The sequence below is a fragment of the Polypterus senegalus genome, chromosome 8 (genome assembly GCF_016835505.1).
Source record: "Polypterus senegalus isolate Bchr_013 chromosome 8, ASM1683550v1, whole genome shotgun sequence".
Lineage (NCBI taxonomy): Eukaryota > Metazoa > Chordata > Cladistia > Polypteriformes > Polypteridae > Polypterus > Polypterus senegalus.
The window spans coordinates 42,114,562-42,138,740 of record NC_053161.1 but is presented as its reverse complement, the minus strand read 5'-3'; the positions used below and the strand labels follow the sequence as shown (position 1 = coordinate 42,138,740).

General features: G+C 35.6%; 1 protein-coding gene across 2 annotated transcripts in view; it reads right to left on the bottom strand.

Moving 5' to 3' along the window:
- The window catches only part of LOC120533919 (tyrosine-protein phosphatase non-receptor type 12-like), a 175,787-nt gene that overhangs the window by 70,587 nt on the left and 81,021 nt on the right, over positions 1 to 24,179 (bottom strand). For both annotated transcript variants that reach the window (XM_039761033.1, XM_039761034.1), the window contains exons 2-4: positions 14,012 to 14,120; positions 4,085 to 4,161; positions 2,349 to 2,444 (exon numbers count right to left, since the gene is read on the bottom strand). In XM_039761033.1, coding sequence (XP_039616967.1) covers positions 2,349 to 2,444; positions 4,085 to 4,161; positions 14,012 to 14,120 — 282 coding nt within the window. The remainder of the gene's footprint in view (positions 1 to 2,348; positions 2,445 to 4,084; positions 4,162 to 14,011; positions 14,121 to 24,179) is intronic.

The window sequence follows — 24,179 nt, the reverse complement described above, 5'->3', positions numbered from 1 at the left end:
GCATGTTTGTATATTAGCACTATATATGATAGCAAAGGAAGGAGGTGTCCTTTTGAATCTGAGTGCCATGAAAAACAAACCTTGACTTGAAAGTTCTGGATCCCTTTGAAGCTTTGAGCACAACTAGTACTGAGCCACATCAGTCCACAATATTGAACAAGCACCAGCACACCGCCACTTTTCTTGTCTTTTGCCTGAATCTTACTTTTTATGTCATGTAAAATACAACACCACAAGGATAGAGTCCAGCTGCCCCGCAACTCTCCCCAGGATAAGTATATTAGGAAAATGATTGGTGAATTAAAAATATTGTAACGTCGCTAAGAAGTTGCATTAGCCTGGGGATATGTCACCCACAGCCTGAGGTGACATTCCACCATGAATGAGCAGCTTCAAGGGATCCTTTAAAAAAGGGCAGACCAGACAAAGTTGCATACTCATGCATCCACACAAGCAATTATTTGAAGAACAGTTAGCTACCTTAAAATCTATGTAATGAGCGAGAAGCCATTGGCACTCAGAGTTTGTAAGCAACGCACTAACACAGTGCTACAAATATACCTGCATTCCCAATCAAACTTTGTGCGTAACACACTAATCAGGCTGCCATCACTCAGCTACAGTGCACTCCTGCTAAACTAAAATAGCACAGGAACCTCACACGCCTTGTACTGTGAAGGTGAGTGCCTGACAGCTTTGTTGTGAGGAGGCGCACAACATTTTAAAAATAGTAACGACTGCAGTTTAGCACTTTGAGGAAATTTCCGCAAATGTTTCAAGTGAATAAACAATTTTTATATCATGGATGTTATATTGACCATCAGCTCAGCCCAACTGGAAAACACCAGAGGGAATGCGTAAGTTCAAATGGTATAGTGATTAAATGATGCTAGTGTTGCAAGTCACTCACTAGCACAAAAAAAAAACCTAATGGAAATGGTGTACACTTTCTAGACATTCAATTAACTTCTGATTGCCTATTAATTACTATGTTTTATTTTTCCTATTTTCACTTTAAATTTATTTTGGCTGTGTCACATATAAAATGTTGCAATGCATTTAAAATAGGTTATGTACAACTCTCATTACGGGTTCAGTGTGGAGCAGGGACAGTGATAATGAAATATTTTTGGAGTAGAATTGATATTAGTCTGGACAGGTAACCTGGTAAGATTTCATTAAACATTGTGCAAGATAGAAATGCAATTTTATACGCAAGAATCTAGGGAACAATAAACTAAGTTGATTAAACTCAATTAACCCAATTGCTTTGGTTATCGTGAATGAAAAGAGTCTGAAGTAAAGTGGGGGGGTTGTTTCTGGTGATGTTCAAATCAACTGACATAAAAATCCTATAATTAGTGTCGTATAAACGGACACTAAGAAGCCCTGTCTTGTACTATGTTTGCCTGGGAGCGGTGCTGGTATGACTAAGTAAGTTAGTGAGTAACAATCCTTACTTTTAGGAGCTCAAGAGAGGTGAACATCTGCTATCAAAACTGTCTGAGTAGCAGATTTTTAAAAAGCATTTTTATGGATAAGACACACATCTGTGTACACAATTAAATCAACAATACAGTATATACATGTTAAAAAAATATATATCTTTATCTGAAAACTATATGCAAACATTACACTAATATCTATAAGAAATCACCACAATTTTTAATTCAACCATAATTTGAATTTTTCACCACCCAATCCTATGCCAGTCCAAATGAAACTTCTTCTATGCCAGTTTACGCTGACATACTAAGAACTTTAACCAGATCAATCACAATAAAACATCATTTGCTACAGTATCCTTTGCACAGCCTAGGCTTTTACAAGAAAATACTCTGACATTTCTATGGAATGAAGTGTGTCATTAAGCTAAAATGTTTAGAAAGTCATAAATACATCTCAAAAGAACATTTTTATAATGTTCAGTACTTATACCCATTTTAATCCTAACAAAGAGTTAACAGATTTCCCTCCTTTTGTTTGTGGGATTGCTGAATTCTAAATTATATTTATTGATTTTACATATACATTGCTTGTCCCTAGGATCTCTCAAATTCCTAACAAAATTTAAAGGGAAAATTAACTATTAATTATTAACACAGCTTGCACGCATTACGCGGTGCATCAATATTATAGAAAACATTTCTAGCAAACTGCCTAATGGGACACACACATAGGCTAAAAGAGGGGCTCTGCAAGACCAATAAGGCATTGCTGTAGGTCAGGTGTAAGGAAGGTATAATGTTAGAGATCACAAAGTGCAAATCATGTAAATTAATATAGATCGTTAATTAATAAATAAGTATTTAGCTACAGGTAAAAAAAATGTTTCTTCTTTTACTTACTGCTACTTTATACTCCCAGATCATTCTCCAGAAATCTATCACTGTGTTGGCCAACGGTCCTTGGGTGGCAATATAAGCTTGGCTTCTCTGTGTTCCCTGAAAAATACAAAAAAACATTACTAAAGTGCTGCTTATCCAACTACACATGCAGTACATCAGCCAAAATTAAAACATCCCATGTGTTTTTTCAGGAAGGAGAGTTTACTAAACATCCATATAAATTAGAATATGGATTTGCACTTGGATTCAAATAGCAAAACGCATTGTATTAAATGAAGACAAGATTTTTACAGCATGGCACATGTACACTTAAGCCAAATGTATCCCTCTTTACTAAACTGTGTTTCCAAAGAAATACATGGTGAAAAGTAGCACGTAAAAAATTAGCTCTGTCAGAATTTCTGTATAAACATGTTCCCCTGCTAGTAAACATAAAAATTAAAAGACAATTCCTAAAAACCATGAAGAAAATAGGAGCCTCATATGTAGTGTTACATTTCCTGTGAAGACATGCATACCAAGATGTAATATCACAATCAGTACACATTTCAAAAATAAAAAGGTAATGCATTTCCTGTAAAACGCTGGCAAACGTCTAAAAGTACAAAAAATATTATTTTTTGCACGTTTTGATACAATCAGTTTAGAAAGTTGAGGGGAACGACTATTTGCCCAAAAATCACTTATAATCTGTAAGATATGTGCCATATGACTTTAATTTCTGGATATGTTTTGAAGGCCAGAGATTAAGATGCTTAACTGATAAATAAAGACAATTAGAAACCTTGAGAATATGTGATATAAGGAGTTCTCAAGTTTCAAGACCTTTTGCTGTGACTCTAATAAAGCCATACGACTGTTAATAACAGTAACTTTGACTTTCAAAACAAGATTTCTTTCTAAAGTCTGATATACTTTTACTACCCTAATTTGTTACAAAATAAAAAGTCAAACTTTAATACTGAAATCCCAAAGTGTTAACAAAATCACTGAGGTCTTAACTCGACGTCACATGGTCCACTTATTAAATAAAAATCTTCTGTCCTCAAGTCTGTGTGACAGGAAATTATAACTATAAATATAATTTAATAAACTGCACTCGGTTTCTTTTTACTTGCGGCAACCGTCTCCTTTTAAAGTGTAGTTATTTACATATTAACTGACAGACTGACACATGACAATGGCAATAAGGCAAGCAGGAAGTTATATGGTTTTGAATGTGAACTGATTCTAGGGGGGTGATTTGTAGGATACAGACCCATATTCTACACACTGGTAAAGGACCATGTTAGGCAAGAACTATTAGGAGGCTGCACCATCTTTGTCATATAAGCCTAATAACTTATAATGGAGAAATTATTTAACCATTTATGCCACACCTAGATAGACAGACAGACAGATAGACAGATAGACAGATAGACAGACAGACAGACAGACAGACAGACAGACAGACAGACAGACAGACAGACAGACAGACAGACAGATAGACAGATAGATAGATAGATAGATAGACAGATAGATAGATAGATACTTTATTAATCCCAAGGGGAAATTCACAGTACCAATCCTACTGGTCTTGTTGCAAGCCTAGTTAACCCAGTCCAGATCTGCAGGGTGATTAATAGAATTAGTCTCAAAGTTGATGATAATATATAAATATAGTGGCATTTATGTAAGAATGAAACAGCAAAACATGTTGACCATTGTTTGCTTTAGCTAAAATCATACATCTTTACCTTGATAAAATTTGCATTGATGTAATCCGTGTCTTGATCAGAGGTTTTCAGTGTTACTTTTACTCTGCTATGGTCAACTGCAACAGAAAAAAGAAAATTATTGACACCCATCTTTTAACATAAATTGTTTTCTTTGCTATTTTATTTTAATTGGTTAAAGGAATTTGAACCAAATGTAGTGATTACCATTTTATTCTATTAACAGACCTTATAACCTCTATCATCTTGAGCTGCAGTATAATGAATGTAACCTTTGGCCTACTTCATGAACCTTTAGCTCTAACTGAAACTAATGCCATTTGCCCTTGACTTCCTCAACAACTGTTGGGCCACCATGTGCAGTGCTAATATAAAGTCTATATACAGGGTGTGGGCAAAATAATTGAAAACCCACTAACAATATAATTATGTCAAGGACATGATAAATAGGGTCGCTTTAAGTTCAGACCTGTCTGTACTGGGATGTAAGAGTACATCTTGATTACATCTTGCCTGAAAAAGGGGCCTGAGTTGCCTCGAAAGCTTGCACATTGTAATCTTTTTAATTGGCCAATAAAAGGTGTCATTTTGCTCAACTTCTCACTACAACCATGTAAAGATGCATTCTCTAAATGTAAACCCTAGATGTAGGAAAGAGGGTGAAAGATGACACATAAAACAATGTTAACTTTAAGATTGCTCAGTGGCCCACATATTACACCATGCATCTTTAAGTGTTCTGCTGGATGTAGCAGATTTCTGTTAATAAATTATTGAGCCTGATTGCCATTTCAATTCTGTACTAATTTCCGTGACTGTTCTTTTATGGCATTTAGCAACTATTCTGTGTAGTGTTTTGTCTATTTTCATTGATGTCACTGGTGTCATTATTTTTTAGACATCTGACTAGGGCAAATTTTATGAAACTGATGCCTTTGCAATTCATGTATTGGGGGTTGGTGGCAGGATTGGCACTCCAGTCACTGTAAAAAGCCTCACATTGTTCCATTCTATTCCATTCGAAGTAGTGTGGTGCTGAGGGGTCACCCTTGCACAGCTGCACTTGGGTCCTAATCTGGGATCCTGAGTTGTTTATTCATGTGGTGGGTGCTGCAACACAATATATCAGTGCATGCTCCTAACTCTCTATCTCCTATCTCTCTTTCTCACTCTCTGCAGCTTAAACACTGTAAGAGATGGATGTCTAAGATGGAGCTCCACTGGTAGCGGTGTTAACTAGCATTTTTTTTTACTATATATCCAAGATATCCCATATTTAGTCCACCCAGGAGAACTAGACTACAAGTATACTAAAAAGCATGATCAAGAAACCAAGGGGTCAGAAAGAGAAGGAAGAGAAGGAAAATGTAGCTAAAGTCTCATCAAAGTCTAAGCTGGCCTCAAATTCAAGATAAGGCCAGCCAGAGACTGAGTTGGAAGAGACAGGCAAAGGAATGGATCGACCAGGACCTCACGCTGCAGCATCTGCTCTGGTCAACAACGACTGAGGAAGCATAACAATGAACGAGGCAGCAAACAAGAAATCACTGATCTCAGATAGGATATTGGAACCAAGCAGGGCCACTTTATCCTCGCTGTCAACTACTGCCAAAGCCCCTTGAGAGTCAGCAGAGGAGCGAAACAAGCTATCTGAGCTGAGGGCGATGATTACCGTACTTCGAGCGAAAAACCAAATGATATACACAAGAGAATAAACAGAATTGATATTAGAATAGACAACAGAATCAACAGCAGAACAGACAAGCTGCTTCACTAAATAACAGATCAGGAAATATGTTTAAATAATAAACCTGATGTAAATCTTAATAAAATTCTAGCAAGTATCAATGAAAAATATCAGCAAAATTGAGAACAAAATAAGAAAACTCTGTGATCACCTAGAAGATGTAAAACAAACATTTAGAACTGAAGAAGATGATCAGCTGTGGTGACCCCTGACGGGAGCAGCCGAAAGAAGAAGTAGAAGAAGATTGTATACTGCTGTAGAATCCAAATGCAAAGTGCTCAGTGATAAATTTGATGCATTAGAAGGCAGATAGAGAAGGAACAACATCATAACCGAAGGTCTCCCGGGAAGTCTGTGAAAGTCTACACCCAGTGAAATTCATAGCTGAATTACTTTCTAAAATAACTGGAGAAGACTTTAAATTGGATTCTGAGATCACTGAAGCTTATCGCACACATGGTCTGAATGCCTTAAAACTGAGTGGCTTGATTGTCCAATTCTACAAATTATGTGTCAAAGAAAATCTGATGTCAATTCTCAGACAGAAAGAGATTATAATACTTGAAAATAACCACATTAACATTTTCCCAGACTTTTCCACTTCAACAGCTGCTAAACAACCTACATTCTACAGCATCAAACACCACTTACACAAAGCTGAAATCAGATACAGTCTCTTGATTCCAGCCAAACTGGAAGTTTGTTCCAATGGTCAGTTGTACGGATTACATAATGTTCATGCCCTGTATTTCAATTATGATTAGCATTTTATTCCCTTTGGGTTCATATCTTGTTTACATTAAGGGTACATGTCTGTTTAAAATACTCACATTAAAACATTAGTGCAGTTTTTTGTGTAAATCTCACAGGCCATTTTGAAATGGTTTACTCATACTTGCACTGTCTGCTCTCAGTACTAATTTGACTGGTGATCTTAATGTTTTTGTGTTATTTTACTTTAGTGTTAAGTAATAAGACATATTTTCCTTAACTGTTGGTTCCATTAATCTCATTAGTAAGCTACAATTAACATTCTACTATCAAGACGAAACAAGACTTTTACAAACAAGTTTATAAATGATGCAAAATATTGTCTAATTATAATTATCGTCAAAGTCACCAAAAATATCGAGATATAATTTTTTGCCAATATCTCACAACCCTACTTAGAGGTCTCTGCAGGAATACCTTAGGAAAATTTGAAGGCTTTCTTTTTTTTTTAAACTGGTTATTTCATCTCTCTCCCACAAAAATAAATTGGAAACCAAGAAGGTGTCTGAGTTCATTAGCACAATCACCAGAATAGATCAAGAATATGCCAGATATCCAAATGAGGCACTTTGTAGGCAAGGACAGGTTCTGTAATCAGAATTGAACCTCATGACGACAAAATAAAAGGAACAGCTCATCTTTAAATTGCAGCATTATTACTATAAACATGGAGAGAAGGCTAATAAGATTTAGCTTAACAAATCCACAAGCAGGAAGTTTACAACACAATAACAGAAATTACTAGGACAGATGCGGAAGATAAAGTTACTGACCATAATAATATAACACACACATTTATGGAATACCATAAGTCCTTATATTCTAGTTTATTAAGGAAGATAAGACAAAATGTAACAAGTTTTTTGATGCATTACAAATACCACAGCTAGATACTCATAATGCAGAGCACCTGGACAAATCTCCAACACTCTTAGAACAAATGAATGTTATAAACTCACTCCAAAGTGAGAAAGCAGCAGACCATGATGGCTAGCCAGTGAAACTTTATAAAAAAAAAAAAATTCAAATAAGTTAGCTCCATCATTCATAGCAACATTTACAAAAGCCAGAGACAACAAAACTTTATCTCAAAATGTTTGCAAAGCATTAATTACTGTCTTTCCAAAGACAAATAAGGAATTATTCCATGTGTATCATGAGAACCAATTTCACTTCTGAAAAATTAATTATATTAAGATATGCTCCAAAGTTCTACTTGTAAGGATTAAGAAAGAGCTTCCTTCTGTAATATCACAAGACCAAACCGGATTTACTAAAGGTAGACACTTAACTTTTAATCTTCGACATTTGTCTAATGTAATATACTCACCCATTAAATGTAACACATTTGACATGGTTCAATGGAGCTACCTATTCATCACATTGCACAAATTTGGATTTGGCCTAAACATATGTGCAGTCCAGTCCAGAAGCCCCTGTCTGTATCAAAATGATTTCAAACTCAAACTAGTGGTACTCGACAAGAATGCACCCTACCACCATTGCTATTTGCAATCGCCATCAAGCCATTGGCTATTTGCTCTCAAGATGTATCAGAGATAAAGGGGATAACAAGAGAAGGACTTGAACAGAAAATATCACTATATTCAGATGACATGGTACTGTATATATTAGACCCACAATCCTTTGTACCAGTAGTTCTTAATGCACCTTTTCATTTATTTTAGCATTATCAGTTTTAATACATAGGGGTAAACATCACAAGTAAATATAAAGCTCATTTTCAACAAAATGTTAAGAAAGCAAAGCAGTGAAATTATCCTATATAATTTAACTTATTTATTTGACTGCAAAAAAGCTCAAGTAATCACAATGCAAAAAATGCAACATTATACTATGCTGCTTACAGCTCTCCAAAGTGAAAAGAAAAAGATTAGTCATGATAAATTATACTCAAGATGGATTACAGCATGTCTCATAATCATTCCAAAAGTAACCTCAATCTGCAGGTAGGTAAATCAAGCAAGGCATACATACATTGATCATTGCCAGTAAAAGCAAGCAAGGGTCAATTTAGTATTATAACTCAGAAGGTCTGTTTTGTTAAAAACTGTCATATTATTGTACTGTTCGATTGTTAGAAGTAATGGATAAGAATCAATGCTTTGTGGATAACAGCAGATGCATGTAAGCAGGTAAAAGTAGAAATTACAAGCCACTACTGTAAAGACTTCTAGCATACTGTATTTGCATTACTATCATTATCTTGGGTCCTTTCCAATTACCTGTGATATAAAACATATCTTAATATTCTATAACCTGTAAATATGCTCTGGCACAGAAAATAAATTCAATTAAATGCATCTACTGGCACTGAAAACTAATTCAATTAAATGCATCTACTATATACTGTACGTCTTTTACACATTACTGGCTAAAATGTCCTAAGATACTTAGATATATAGACCAAAAAGGAAGCTTCTTAGGAACAGTAATATAAAGAGACAATTTAAAATTAGGAATAAATTGATAATCCAAAAAATATCACCTACTTTGAATAGCAAACTCAAAATGGAAAAATTAGCTGCGCAAAGTTTGTTCTGGATTTTTTCTTTTGTAGTTATTAAATGTAACCTACTTTATATCCTGAGGACATGTGGTATTATGAATGACATGAACATGCCTGAACAAAATGACGTACTTTCATTACAAATGCAATTGTTAATGTGGAGCACATACCTCAAAGGCTGTTTACTGGAAGATATGTGAATAGTAAAAAGAAAAAAAAAATGACACATATGGTAACTATGTAACAAAAAAAAAAAAAATATTCTTTAACTTTCAAATGTGGTTTAAGGAACAACAGCAGCTTGTCTAGATTGTAAGAATAAATTACATTGTCCAAGGTCAGTTTCTCGTCAAGATAGCACTTGTTACAAATAATTTCAATTTCCTCAAAAAAAAAAATTAAAGGCATATTCATATATCTCAGCAACAACAAAGCTTCATCCTATTGGTTATATTCCTCTCAGCATTAAACGTGGTGCTGATCACCTACAGTACTTATATGACTAAAGAGGCAGAAAACTGATCATGTGTGCTTATGGAAAAAATCTCCTCAGTCATTTTAAAGTTTATAAATATCATTAATCCATTCCAACTCTTTTAGTACCCTTCTACAGCCTGCCTGTCTTAATTGCTCACAAGAGAGAACTAATAATAAATAAATAAATTCACAAGGATAATAAATATAGTCAATGACACAAACTAGTTTATCATGCTAACCTTGGAATACCAAAAAAAAAAAAGAATAACTGAAAGATTCTGTTGTGCTGATATGCACTGTGCCCTTGCCAGTTGAGTTCTCAAAGCACAACACTAGAATGTGCGCATGCATATTTAGGGTGGCTGGTGAGGGAGGATTGTGGGGCTTTTCAATGAAGATTTTGGTAATTACTTAAATAATGTTTGTGTTTAGACAAACACTAATACAAAGTGAAGTGTCTCTCAAATTCTACCTCACAGAAGACTAGATTTTGAAAGTAAAAATTGATAAACAATCTAAATCTAAACATGGAACTGTACAATTTACTGAACAAAAAAAAAAAACAACTGATTTGATCCCCAACACTGAGTGAATACTCTTTAAAAGATACTTCCAAAATTATCTGTGATAGGGCTAAAGGAACAAGAAAAGGAGCCTAAGCATTTAGCCCCCACCTACACTCAGACTTACTCATGCCAAAGGTCAAGAGATTTGAAAGAGTTTCAGACAGAAAGCAAAATAACAAAAGGACCAATTATGAGTTTGAATAAGTTATTCTAAAATTTCTTTAGTCCCAACAGAAAGTCAGGAAAGTGCAGTATTAACAAACTTTTCAAATACACTGTATTTTATAATGAAAAGATGGTCCTTTTCTTTAAGTTAGCCTTGTATGTTAAAATGAAAATCAAAATGTGATAATGGCATCATTGATTTTTGCTCTGAAAAGATACCTTTATAGCAAAAAATCAATACATACAATAATACAACCTATTACTAAGAGGGTAAAGGCAATTTATTATGCTAGAAAGTTGACGAATTTTCACTGAATTGTTCAACATTCTTGTCTTTGCCTCCTCTAACGCTTAACCTGCCCCAGAGATACAATTTTTATATATTACAGATATTATAATATATATATATATATATATATATATATATATATATATATATATATATATATATATATATATATATATATATATATATATATACATATACATATACACACACATACATACATATGCAGGTAGTCCCCAGGTTACGGACACCTGACCCACAACATACGAACGGGGCCGCAGCTGCGATGCATGCGCCTCAGTAACTGCCACTCCGTCATCTTCGGCCCAGGGACACTGCAAGCGGTGGCTGGACGGAGGCTGGAGGGGGTTGATTTCACTGCTCGTGCAGTGTAGTGTCCGTCGGGCAGCTCCTGGCATCAAGCGGTTTCACTGCCCGCCCCCCGCTGCAAGTGGTGACCCTGTTGTGGCTGAATGGAGGCCATTGAGGGTGAACGGGGAGGCGGGGGGGAAACGTAGTGTGGATCGGATGGCTGTGTGTTGAATGGGGGCAGTGGTGCGGCAGGACACTGCAGGCAGCATACTGTAGTGGAGGTGACTGTGATGTGGGCTGGTGATTAACCACCCCTCACTGCCCCCATTCATTCTCAATAGCAAACCTGCTTGTACTGTTACGCACATAGCAGGAAGTTGTCTCTTATCAGTACAGTGTGGTCCAGATCTAATTCTGCAGGTCCAGATCATCAGGATGACTTTGATTTATGTGGGGACGATTCCAGTTTGGTGTGAAGACAATTCTTCATGTGGTCAGTTCGCACACTTCTTGATGGTCCGGGATTTTTCGGGTGATTTTCTATGTAATAAACTGAGTAAGTTATAGAGTAATGAAAATTGCATAATTAGATCTGGATCACCCTATACATCAGACGTGTTGATGACTGGTGCCTAATCTGCTGTGATAGGGTGTACAGTGCTGTACAGAAGAGCTCATCTTAACCTTTTGTCTTCTCCCTTCAAGAATGTCTCTGCAATACAAATCTCATGCAAGTGCTGGTGCTACAGTACAGAAGAGAAAAACCATCACCATTGAAAATAAATTAGAAATAATAAAAAGGTCAGAAAGAGGTGAAACTCCATCATTCATTGGCAGAGCACTTGGTTACAGTTGGTCAACAATAACATTTATTAAAGTAATGTACTGTACTTGTTCCAACTTACAAACCGGATTCCAAAAAAGTTGGGACACTAAACAAATTGTGAATAAAAACTGAATGCAATGATGTGGAAATGGCAAATGTCAATATTTTATTTGTAATAGAACGTAGATGACAGATCAAACGTTTAATCCGAGTAAATGTATCATTTTAAAGGAAAAATATGTTGATTCAAAATTTCACGGTGTCAACAAATCCCAAAAAAGTTGGGACAAGTAGCAATAAGAGGCTGGAAAAAGTAAATTTGAGCATAACGAATAGCTGGAAGACCAATAAACACTAATTAGGTCAATTGGCAACATGACTGGGTATAAAAAGAGCTTCTCAAAGTGGCAGTGTCTCTCAGAAGCCAAGATGGGTAGAGGATCACCAATTCCCACAAAGTTGCGCAGAAAGACAGTGGAGCAATATCAGAAAGGTGTTACCCAGCGAAAAATTGCAAAGACTTTGCATCTATCATCATCAACTGTGCATAATATCCTCCGAAGATTCTTAGAATCTGGAACAATCTCTGTGCGTAAGGGTCAAGGCCGTAAAACCATACTGGATGCCCGTGATCTCCGGGCCCTTAAACGACACTGCACCACAAACAGGAATGCTACTGTAAAGGAAATCACAGAATGGCTCAGGAATACTTCCAGAAACCATTGTCAGTGAACACAATCCACCGTGCCATCTGCCGTTGCCAGCTGAAACTCTACAGTGCAAAGAAGAAGCCATTTCTAAGCAAGATCCATAAGCTCAGGCGCTGTCACTGGGCCAGGGATCAGTTAAAATGGAGTGTGGCAAAATAGAAGACTGTTCTGTGGTCAGACGAGTCACGATTCGAAGTTCTTTTGGAAATCTGGGACGCCATGTCATCCGGACCAAAGAGGACAAGGACAACCCAAGTTGTTATCAACGCTCAGTTCAGAAGCCTGCATCTCTGATGGTATGGGGTTGCATGAGTGCGTGTGGCATGGGCAGCTTGCATGTCTGGAAAGGCACCATCAATGCAGAAAAATATATTCAGGTTCTAGAACAACATATGCTCCCATCCAGACGTCATCTCTTTCAGGGAAGACCCTGCATTTTTCAACAAGATAATGCCAGACCACATTCTGCATCAATCACAACATCATGGCTGCGTAGGAGAAGGATCCGGTACTGAAATGGCCAGTCTGCAGTCCAGATCTTTCACCTATAGAGAACATTTGGCGCATCATAAAGAGGAAGGTGCGACAAAGAAGGCCCAAGACGATTGAACAGTTAGAGGCCTGTATTAGACAAGAATGGAAGAGCATTCCTATTTCTAAACTTGAGAAACTGGTCTCCTCGGTTCCCAGACGTCTGTTGAGTGTTGTAAGAAGAAGGGGAGATGCCACACAGTGGTGAAAATGGCCTTGTCCCAACTTTTTTGGGATTTGTTGACACCATGAAATTCTGAATCAACATATTTTTCCCTTAAAATGATACATTTTCTCAGTTTAAACTTTTGTTCCGTGATTTATGTTCTATTCTGAATAAAATATTAGAAGTTGGCACCTCCACATCTTGGCACCTCCACATCATTGCATTCAGTTTTTATTCACGATTTGTATAGTGTCCCAACTTTTTTGGAATCCGGTTTGTACATACAAATTCAACTTAAGTACAAACCTACAGTCCCTATCTTGTACGTAACCCGGGGACTACCTGTATATATATCCATCCATTATCCACCCCGCTATATCTTAACTACAGGGTCATATATTATATATAATATTATATATTATATATAATACAGTATAATATATATTATATATAATATATAATCAATAACTGATTTAAATGAATGAAATAAAATATCATCAAGCACACAGTGAATAAAGCCACACAGTGAATAAATGGGATTTAACCATTCAACAAAAACAGAGTGATTCCAAACAAAAAGAAGCATTTCACGAAAAGATTATTTTAAATCACAAGAGATAATTAAACATTTTACTGTAATATTTGACTGGAATAAACAATGGATTGAGAGAAACCATCATTATCAGGAAAATAATACAAGGCAGAAGCAAATCATGGAATAAAGGCAAGCATGAAAATTATTAAGAAAACAAAATACAAATCAGGAAGATTATGAACAATCCAAAAGTTATAAAACCAGCACAAAGTAACAACCAGTAAAGTTCAATAATAGTTTTAAAATTAAGAAATGAGGACACTTACATGGCAAGATATCTTTATATCTGTTCTTCTTAACATTTTCCTCTTTCTCACCCACATTTGTGGGATATATTTTTTCTGTTCTGTATTTTGTAGATAATCGTCGTAACCTCTATGAAACATACAAAAGAAAAGAAAAGAAAATTAAACAGATTTTAAGAAATTAACATTATCATCTAGTAGGCAAAACAAAATCCTAGAAAGAACAAAATATAGTGACACACAGGCTGAATGATCTAAACCCTGTAATTAACAAACCAAAGTGACAGCTCATGTAAATAATTAACTGTTAATGTTAACAGCATTTAAATACATCTAAAAGATTTTGTTTATTATGTGCTAAAACAGTTTAAATACACCATTTTCTGTCTTTTGTTAAAATAAAACCAGTAGGGCCTGTAATTGTTCAATAGTTGACTAAGTGACACAGTGTATCAATACTGATATAAGATAATCATCAGACAAACAGGTTTTCTCAATTTAATTAATTAAACTAAATCACTAAATTGCCATAAAAACAGGAAAATATAATAAATTAATATCTATATATTATAGAAAAACTAAGCATGATATTGGTATTTGTAAGCCAACTTTGTGCAATTTATATTTTAATAATGAATGTTACAGAATTACTAAACAAACAGTATTACATCACAAAGTGGACGGCCATTACAGGGCACATGGAACATCCCTGTTCAACCCAGGGCATCTGCATGATGGCAATTAATTAAATACACACCTTCAGATTGTGACAGGAAAACCAGAGTACCCAGAGAAACACTGTTGTAGACAATCAGAGAACACGCACACAGATTTTATTTGGGCTAAGATTCAATATAAGGACTATGAAGATATGATGTGGCTGGGCTAACAACCACTGTGTTAACCTGTCATCAGTGAGGAACTGTCCCACTCTCTCTCGAACCATCTTCCCTGAAACAGGAAAAGGTGGGACCCAAACTCACACTACTATTATTACAAGCTGCTACCTTTATCTTTCTACCCTAATGAGAAACTCTCATAGACAGCAGCAGCTCTGGCCACTTAGCCAGTGATGTGGCTTTGCCCTGCACAGTGTACCTCTCTTCTTCTCTGAGCGAATCCTGCACATACCTCCAGCGTCGTACCCTTCAACAAAAATCATTTGCTTCACAACTATGCAACAGAGTCCAGTTAAAATGGCGTAAAAAAATCTGTCTGCTGCATGCAACAACAAGAATTTGGGGGAATAAAAGATCTAAAATGGCCAATTACTTTCTGGTCTACTTAAATGTCTAAACGAAGTGTTAAAATTAAGATAGTGGTCGAAATAGCTCAAAGACATTTAAGTAACATACACTATTATGAAATATGAATAGCAGCATAACCTGTGATCTTTTATCTCCTTACCTGTATGTTCACATTATAAAAATGTTTTGTTATTGATTATATACCCTTCAACTGTCTGATACACTTAAAACTATAAAACTCTATCTACTAAAGCCCATTCTAACAACATCCATCCATTATTGCCAAATTAGTGGTCCACTTTAGACAGAGTAGAGGCCCATCACTCACTAAGTTAATAAAATGCCTGAGGATTGTTTCAGGAGTTAATGGAGATTTTATTGGTCCAACATCTAGTACTAAATGGGATACGCACCAGCCCTAAAAGCCTCAGAATAACTACACAATGAGTCTTTAGCTTAAATCAGCTCTGACCTGGATAAAAATAGACACTGCATTAGCTGCTCAATGCAGTCAAGTGTGGCTCAGAAAAGAATGGCAGCATGAATGGTTGCCTGAGTATATAAGATGTTTTTTACATTTATCTGCAGGCCCACAATGCTAGAGTTCCTTTTAATTGCATTTGCTTATGTGTACAAGAGCACTATGTTCCATCAGCTTGAACATAACAGCAGATGCAGCACTAGCACTCTGTAGTACTGTCTTAAGTGGTGGGGGGGAAGGTTTGGAGAATTTCACGCCAGCTAAATATAATATGATTTTAGGTGTTTACAGTAGTTTAGGCTATTTAAAATAGTTTAAGCAAGCAAGTAAAAAAGAGAGCTGGACAGTAGGGGCTCAAAATATCTACACATGGGCATGGATTAACTGTTCTCTAAAATTCAAACCCTATTTTAAAATCAAGGAACTGCTTGTGGTCATAAGGTGGCATTTGGGTCTAGAGGGTCCTTACTGTCTCCTGTTTTAAAACGCCCTTTTTTACTGGTGCTGTCATGTATAGTATCTTTTTAAACACTACACACACTGAAGGCTAAGATAGTGAACTCAGGTTTGTAGAAATTCAGAGTTCAGGCAATGTGCACACCTGTTTTTGTGCATTTTATATATATATTATATATACATACACACACACACACACATATGACAGACAGGACACACACACAACTACACACAAGTGGGTAGAAAGCACTTAATTTCATTTTAAAATAACGTTCCAAGTTCCTTTTTTTTTTACTTAAGCCAAATAATAATGGGCTCATTTATCTTGCATTGCTCATGAAAATCTGGTAGTCACCAGTCACAACTTATACATTTTCATTTTAGGCGGCTTTATGCAATTTAAATGTGTCTCATTGTGAAGTAACATATGTACCTCTTGGAGTGGAGATGAGACACATGCCTGTTATCAAGGGTGGGAGCACAGTGAGATCAGAGAGTTTCTACTTCATGAAGAACCTGTGCTCAATTGCGGTGTGCTCTAACTCACCCAGTCAACAGTTAATTCACTTTTGCTGAGCAAAAATCTAGGGTATAACCTACAAAAATACCTACTGTGATAATGTGATTAGCTTACCAAAGGATGTTTAGGCAAGATCAACCTTGAGCTGACAAAGGATAGGACAATCTCTGAGTTACAGCAAATGTGCAGAAGTAATAGAATCTATTATGGGAAGGTAGATCCAAAAAAGACATGGTGAAAGAGACGGGTTTCCATAATAGATTTGAAAGATAAAAAAAGTGGAAGCTAGGCAAAAATCTTTAAAATATATAATCTTCCAGGACTCTAAAGGGCATACAAATCACAGACACAGAGGCAGAACCTCCTGTCTGACAGTTTGCATCAGTGTGCCTCTAGTTGTGGAAGATGCAGGAAATTGGCTCATTTAAGTGTGAGGCCATGAAAGTAATGACAGGAAATAAAAATTGAGTAAAGGCTTTAACTGTTTCTTTAAACATCACTGAAAGCATCTATAGTTAAAAAAATAAATAAATAAATACAAATGACCCCCTCTATCAACCCCCAAAACCTCCCCGATTCCTAATGCAATTCTGAGGCTTAATGGGAAGAGGCCACAAAGGAACATTAAATCTTAAGTCAAAAGGACACACAGTTTAGAGTTAGGAGGATAAAAGATCATTGGTGAGAAAAAGAGGCCAGAATAAAAAGAGAGACAAAAGGTTTTAAAGAAAGCTCTTGATGATACTTGAGAGATCGGAAAGTGGGTAATTTCACCTCTACAAACAAGACAAGTAAAAAATGCATCAGCATCTTCATTGTTCAGCATTTAACATGGGTGCATATGTGCATGATGCTTTTAGAGATAGGTAACAAGATAGCCAAAGCCCTGGGAGTACACATAAAAAGATGCTCACACAACACTCTGAGTTAGAAAATTATATTGCAAGGTGAGGACTGATGTAATAATGTGTGTCTTAAGAATGTAAAGAAGGTATTTTGAGCATCTTTTCTATTCCAGTATCCTACCATGACTGTGGCATCACGTCATTTATATTTTTCAAAGATTTAATTTGAATAAAACTCACAGTTCATTTAAAATGTGCTTGCTGTCATTTCTAAATGTTTCCATAAATATCAGTTAAACATAATAATGCTGATATGGTCATTAAGAGAAAATAGCTTTATACAAGTTATTAAAATAAGTCATTTTTGTAAAAGATTCAACATTTATTATTTAAATCCATTTCACTTTTTTGTCTCCCAGAAGGAATATAAATAGGCTGTGAGAATGTGCAACAAACCTTTAAGCATATTTTTGCTTACATATCTTTGCTGTGCTATGTGAAGAAGCAGTGTAGAGAAAGGTGTTAAACCAAAACCAGTGTAAGAGTTAATCTTAGAAAGTTAATACTTAAAGTTGTATTCATATAGTGTTTCCTTGCCTCCTATAGAAGAATAACTATTAGAATATGGTTTAGTCTTTTACCCTCTGCAAGTTAATATGAGATGGAACTTTCTTGCTATATCTACACTACAGTGTGTTAATTGAGTCAGTTGTTGTTTAGAAAAGGTGCCAGTGCTAGCAGGAACTGAAAGACCCTTTACTGTATGAAAATGGGATAGACATACAGTTTTCTGACCGTTTAGAAATGGTTCAACTATAGGCAAACTTAAGGAATGAAACAAGATATATAAGCTTTAAACAGAATTTTTCTTAAACAAGAACTTTTCGTTTCCTTGCTATTTCATTTTTTTTCTCTACTTTTGTGTGAACTGTTTTACTTTGAATTTTTACTAAAGTTTTTTAAAACAAAGATATTTTGTCTGTGAAATCATTTCAACACATCATGCTTTTGCCAGAATCCCATGAAGCATACTGAAGAACTTTGGTAATCTTGGGTAAACAATGTGACTGAAGAACATTGTACAGTTATAGGGGCTGATTGTCATTCTGAGTTTTGATCAGTAGTGAGTAAGCAAAAGTTGTTAGTCAGGAAAACCTTCAAAAGGTAACTGAAGTTAAAGCTTGTTTAAAAAGTTTGTCCTTTTGTAGCTCTCGAGCATTGAAAGTGTTTTGAAAACGGTTTGTCATATAGAGCTGGGTAAGTTGTACAGAATGAGTCTTACATGACTGCATCATGAGCTTTAAACATCCCTTTAGAAATGCAAAAAAGCATCCTAAGAGTGAGAAGTTAATTCATGAATCTGCTGAAAACGTAAGTGAATTAAGAGGTAATACTTTTATATATACACAATAACATGCACAGTACCAACCTGGGAGATGGTGGAAAAGAGAGATTTTTAAATTTTACAAAATTGTGAGATCACATGGATTTGCAAGAAGCGGTAAAACATCCATGTGTCGTGGGAGAGGTATGGAGGAAACCAAAGCAGCAATACTTGCAGGCTTATTAACTGAATTTGTTCATTTCAGGTGACCACCTGTTGAAGCTCATCGATAGAATGCCAAGAGTGTGCAAAGAAGTAATCAGAGCAAAGGGTGGCTATTTTGAAGAAACTAGAATATAAAACATGTTTTCAGTTATTTCACCTTCTTTTGTTAAGTACATAACTCCACATGTGTTCATTCATAGTTTTGATGCCTTCAGTGAGAATCTACCAATGTAAATGGTCATGAAAATAAAATTGGCCTGTACTGTATATATGTGTGTGTGTATTATATATATACAGGTATATATATATATATATATATATATATATATATATATATATATACACACAGGTATATATATATATATACATACACACACACACATTATATACATATATACACACACATCATATATATATACTAGGATGACCCACCTTTTAAGTTGACTACTTCTTAAGGCAATTCAATATGTAGATCAATTTGATATTTTATGCAAACTCATTAATTTGGTTATATTGCATTTGAGCGGTATTACTTTAATACTCGTAGTTTCTGTTATTTTTGTAATGAAATTTAAACTTTTTTTCTATATTGAGGTCGTCCTTTTGAACCTCCCTGATATTTACTACGCGGTGAGGCATTTGTACTCCATCAACATTAATTCTTTCCAGAGACATAATTTTGTCTATTTTTCCAGCGCATAGAGGACAAAAGCAAGGGAACGATGGGAGCACCAGAACTCTGCTCACATCATGTCGCTTCGTAACCGCAAGCTGCAAGTAGTAAGTCTGTGATAAGCGGAATACTGCTACGCTTTCCACTCACGGGACGGAAGGACAATCCCGACCGCTTTTATATAGTAAGAAAGAAGAAGAAGATATCGCACAGTCTGGAATAGAAAATCATCTTTTACCTGGAAAAACGAAACTACAAATCCCATCGTGCATTGCAAAATGGATGGGGCGTGTATGAAACTCCGAGCCTGCGTAGCACTCACAGGACGGAAGGACAATCCCGACTACTTTTGTATAGAAGGATATATATATATATATATATATATATACATATATATACATACACACACACACACACACATATATATATACCTGTATATACATATACCCATACATATATATATTATATACACACACACACACATCTGTGGCTGCTACTTAAAGGGTGAGCAGACGCACAATACAGTATTTCCAGGTTTTTTTTATTTTATATAATTACTTTTAGAGGTAACAAACATTTGAGAAATATTATTGTGATTTAAATAAAATCTTAAAATAAGTACATCGTGTCATTTCTAGATACAAAGTTATTTACATGCCTCTTAGGGAATCTTTGCATCACTTGCTGTTATTACTGGAATTTTTTGTCAGTGCTACAACCTAAACAGCTCGGTAGTGTGTTTACTATGAAGAAAATGAATTATTTGTGTCAGCAGAGTCTTGGAATTAGGCATCATTCTGGCCATGGAGATATGTCATGTTACATAACCACACACAAAATACAATGGTAAGTAATGCTTTGTGAACACTTCAGAAGACGAGGCTAGGACCCTGAATTCTCTGCATCTCTTTTTTTATTAATTTTGATTAAAAGCAAATAACAATCCATATAATCAAATGAAACTTAACAAAACCGAAATTCAACCCCCACCCAAAAGAAAGAAAGAAAGAAAGAGAGGGGAGCCAGTCAACAAAGCAGATCTTTGATGCAACAAGGAAGGAAGAGTATTCCAACCCCCCCACCTCACCCTGATATAGAAGCTTATTCTAAAATGTTATTGACTAGATCTTGCCATATTTTAGTTAGATTTTTTTCCAATTTCAGAGAGGACAGAACATTAGTTACCCACTGACTTAAAGGTGGTGGGTTGGGATTCTTCCCGTTGAGCATGATAAGTCTACATGCTAGTAGTGAGGTAAAGAAAATTACTATTTTTTTGTCCTCCACTTTAAGCCCAACTGTTGACACCAAGGCAATCTGATAGGCATTCAAAGATTTTTGTCTAAAACGATGTTAATTTGGTGCACGTCCAGTAAAGAATGGAAACATTTTGGACAGTTTTTAACAAGATAAATGTGCTCAAGAGAAAATTTTAAGTTGAACTGAGTGCTTTGAAAATATGAAGGTAGAATGCATTCTGTGCATGGGTGCTTTCCACTCCTTTTTTGAAATGTTAAGTGAAAGATCCTTTCCCCATTGTGCTCAGGGATCTTTGAAAGGAAGTTACTTAAAAACATTTGTATAAATTGTGGAGATGCTCTATCAGTCTTCAAGACTTATCAATATTTGTCCCAGAATAAAAACGGGTGGAAGGTGAGGAAAATTGGGCAGGTTCAGTTTAGTAAAGTTTCTACCTTGATAGTAGTAGAAAAATTGTGTTGATGAGAAGTTAAATTTGAAGCTTAATTGCTAATAGGATGCAAAAACATTATTGATGTACAAGTCTCTAAATGTTTTAATCCCAGATATTTACTATGCTTTAAATACTGTGTTTGTTTAAGAGAGTGGAAAAGAGTGGTTATCATGTAGAGGTGCAACAGATAAGAGCTTCTCTGTCTTAAAAGTGCTTCCTACATTCTTTCCATATATTGAGTCAATGGAGGGTAATTGGATTACAGTATTAGTGTATTGAAAATAATTTCTATTTAGTGGGGCACATAACAGGGAATATAAAGAAGTACAGTATTGCAAATTTTTTATTCTATTGTAGACCAGGCTTGTGTATATTCATTGATATGTGTCAATCTCCAGGTCTTTATGGCCTGTATATTTGCAGCCCAGTAATAAAATTAAAAGTCACGTTGTGCCATGCCCCCTTCTGCTTTAGGTCACTGTAGAGTCGCATTTTGGTTGCGTGGATATTTAAAATTCCAAATAAATGAGGTGATGATTGAATCCAATTTCTTAAAAATTATCTTAAAAATGTTAATGTATATGGGGATGGTTTAAAATAGGAAAACAAGGTTGGGAAGAATGTTCATCCTAACAGTGTTGATTCAATCTGCTAATGTGTGATGATGGAAGGTGAACCATCTATTCACATCTTGTTTAAAGTTATTCCATGCAGACAGCACAATTTTGTTGAAAAAGACCTTTATATTTACTTGTGATATATATCCCTAAATATTTGATGCCTAGTCTAATATTGTGTGCTAGAGAGTTCACTGTAAAAACCACACTTTTATTCAAATTAATTTTGAGTCGCGATAGCTGCTAGTGCTTTTATCACTGCTGCCGTGGAATTTTGTGGGTCAGATATATAGTATACAGTACCATATCATCAGCATATAATGATATTTTCTGTTAATGTCCTTCTCTGAACATCCTCTTTATCTCTGATGCATTTTGAAGATAAACAGCAAATGGCTCAATGGCAATTGCAAAAAGCAATGCAGACTGGGGACATCCTTGTCAAGTAACGTGTTCTAGTTTCAAATAGTCAAAAATAATGTTAATACAAACTGAAGCTTCTGGACTAGTATAGATAGTTTGTTCCATGCACATATGTTTGGGTCAAAGTCAAATTTGTGCAATGTGGTGAATAGGTAGTCAATTCAACCATGTCAAATACCAATTAAACCACGATAAGGGTATATTTTACAGAAAACTGCATTTACTCTCATCTACACCAAAGTGCTGGTGCTACATTTTCAGAAGTATTTGGCTCTGGAAGAGTCTTTCATTTCAGGGGTCGAAAAGACATTAGTGTGGATGGAGCCTCAGAAATTCAAATAGACTGATGTTCTCACTTTGGAGGGAATGTGGAAAAGAAACATAGTGCATCTGGAGTAATACAAATTGGAATTTAGTGAAAGGAAAAGAAATAATCAGCAGATCTCTTACATTCTGTTATTTATTTTATTAATACAAATTATTTTAAGTCCTTTAATAGAGTAAGGTCGCTGTCAAAAATTATTCATAACAATTAAAGTCAAATTTACATTTCACCTGTGTCAATTACGCTTGCACTTCTGAAAATTATGCTTCCTTCTGAAAGTTACACTTGCCCTTCTGAAAATTACAAGTACAATTCTCAAACGTGAATAAACTGTAAAAAAATATGTCATTAGACACAAAAAACATTCTCTATAGATGAAGAAACAATCTTTTTTAGTTACTACGCATGTGCAAGGTAGAAAAATAGTTATTTTTGACAGCAATCATACTTCATACTTAGACCCCTTACAGCGGCTCCAAAGGCAAAACGCAAAAAACAAAACAAAACAGACACAATGAAATGAATTAAACAATGACAACATGCAATTAATGTGAGGAAAGTGAAAGCATGAAATTAACGGCGGTGCATTTTAAACTTTACATAGCATCTTAGCCAAGTGTCTAGATGTTTGTTATACACGTATAGGAGAGCGAGATGTGGCGGGTTGGGCTTGGAGACATGGAATTATGAACTCCTTGGAGGATATTAATATATACAAAACTACAAAACAGCCAGCTTTGCACAATATAAACTTCTGAGGCAGCCCCGTCATGATGGCATGGGTCTTAAGTGAGTTTTTTTTTTTTGTTTTTTTTTTAGAAAACGCTTTTGATTTTGCTGTGGAAGCACAAAGACAGATTAACGACTGAGTGTCAAGAATGTTATGTCCTTATAATTGAGGAATATTTAGGACAAAAATAAAAAAGCAAAATAAATCAAAGAGCTGTGAATTATGACGATAAATACAGTAGACCCCTGCAAAGTCGCGGTTCAGGGTTCGGGGACTCAGTTGTTTGCCGATTTTTCCTTAGAACCTAACTGTAAATTGTTAGCGGAAAGCGCAAATATCCTCCACAATTTTGTATGGCTTTTTTTCATGGCAATACTGTGTTGTAGAGAGAACAGGAAACAACTGCTGAGGGAAACACGGTTTGGGATGGTGAAAGTTGCCAATGCCAGAGTGTTTGTTCATTTCTCCTTCCTGCTGATTGATTGCTGCCCTGTAATGCGACTCCAGCTGAGAGTCCTCATGTTTTCCATTTTGCTATTGTATTCATTTTGTTATTCTTAAATGCAGAAGATGTCGCTGAATCACCCTGTACCTTCTAAGGCTTCTCCAGGAGAAGGTTGAACTACTGGA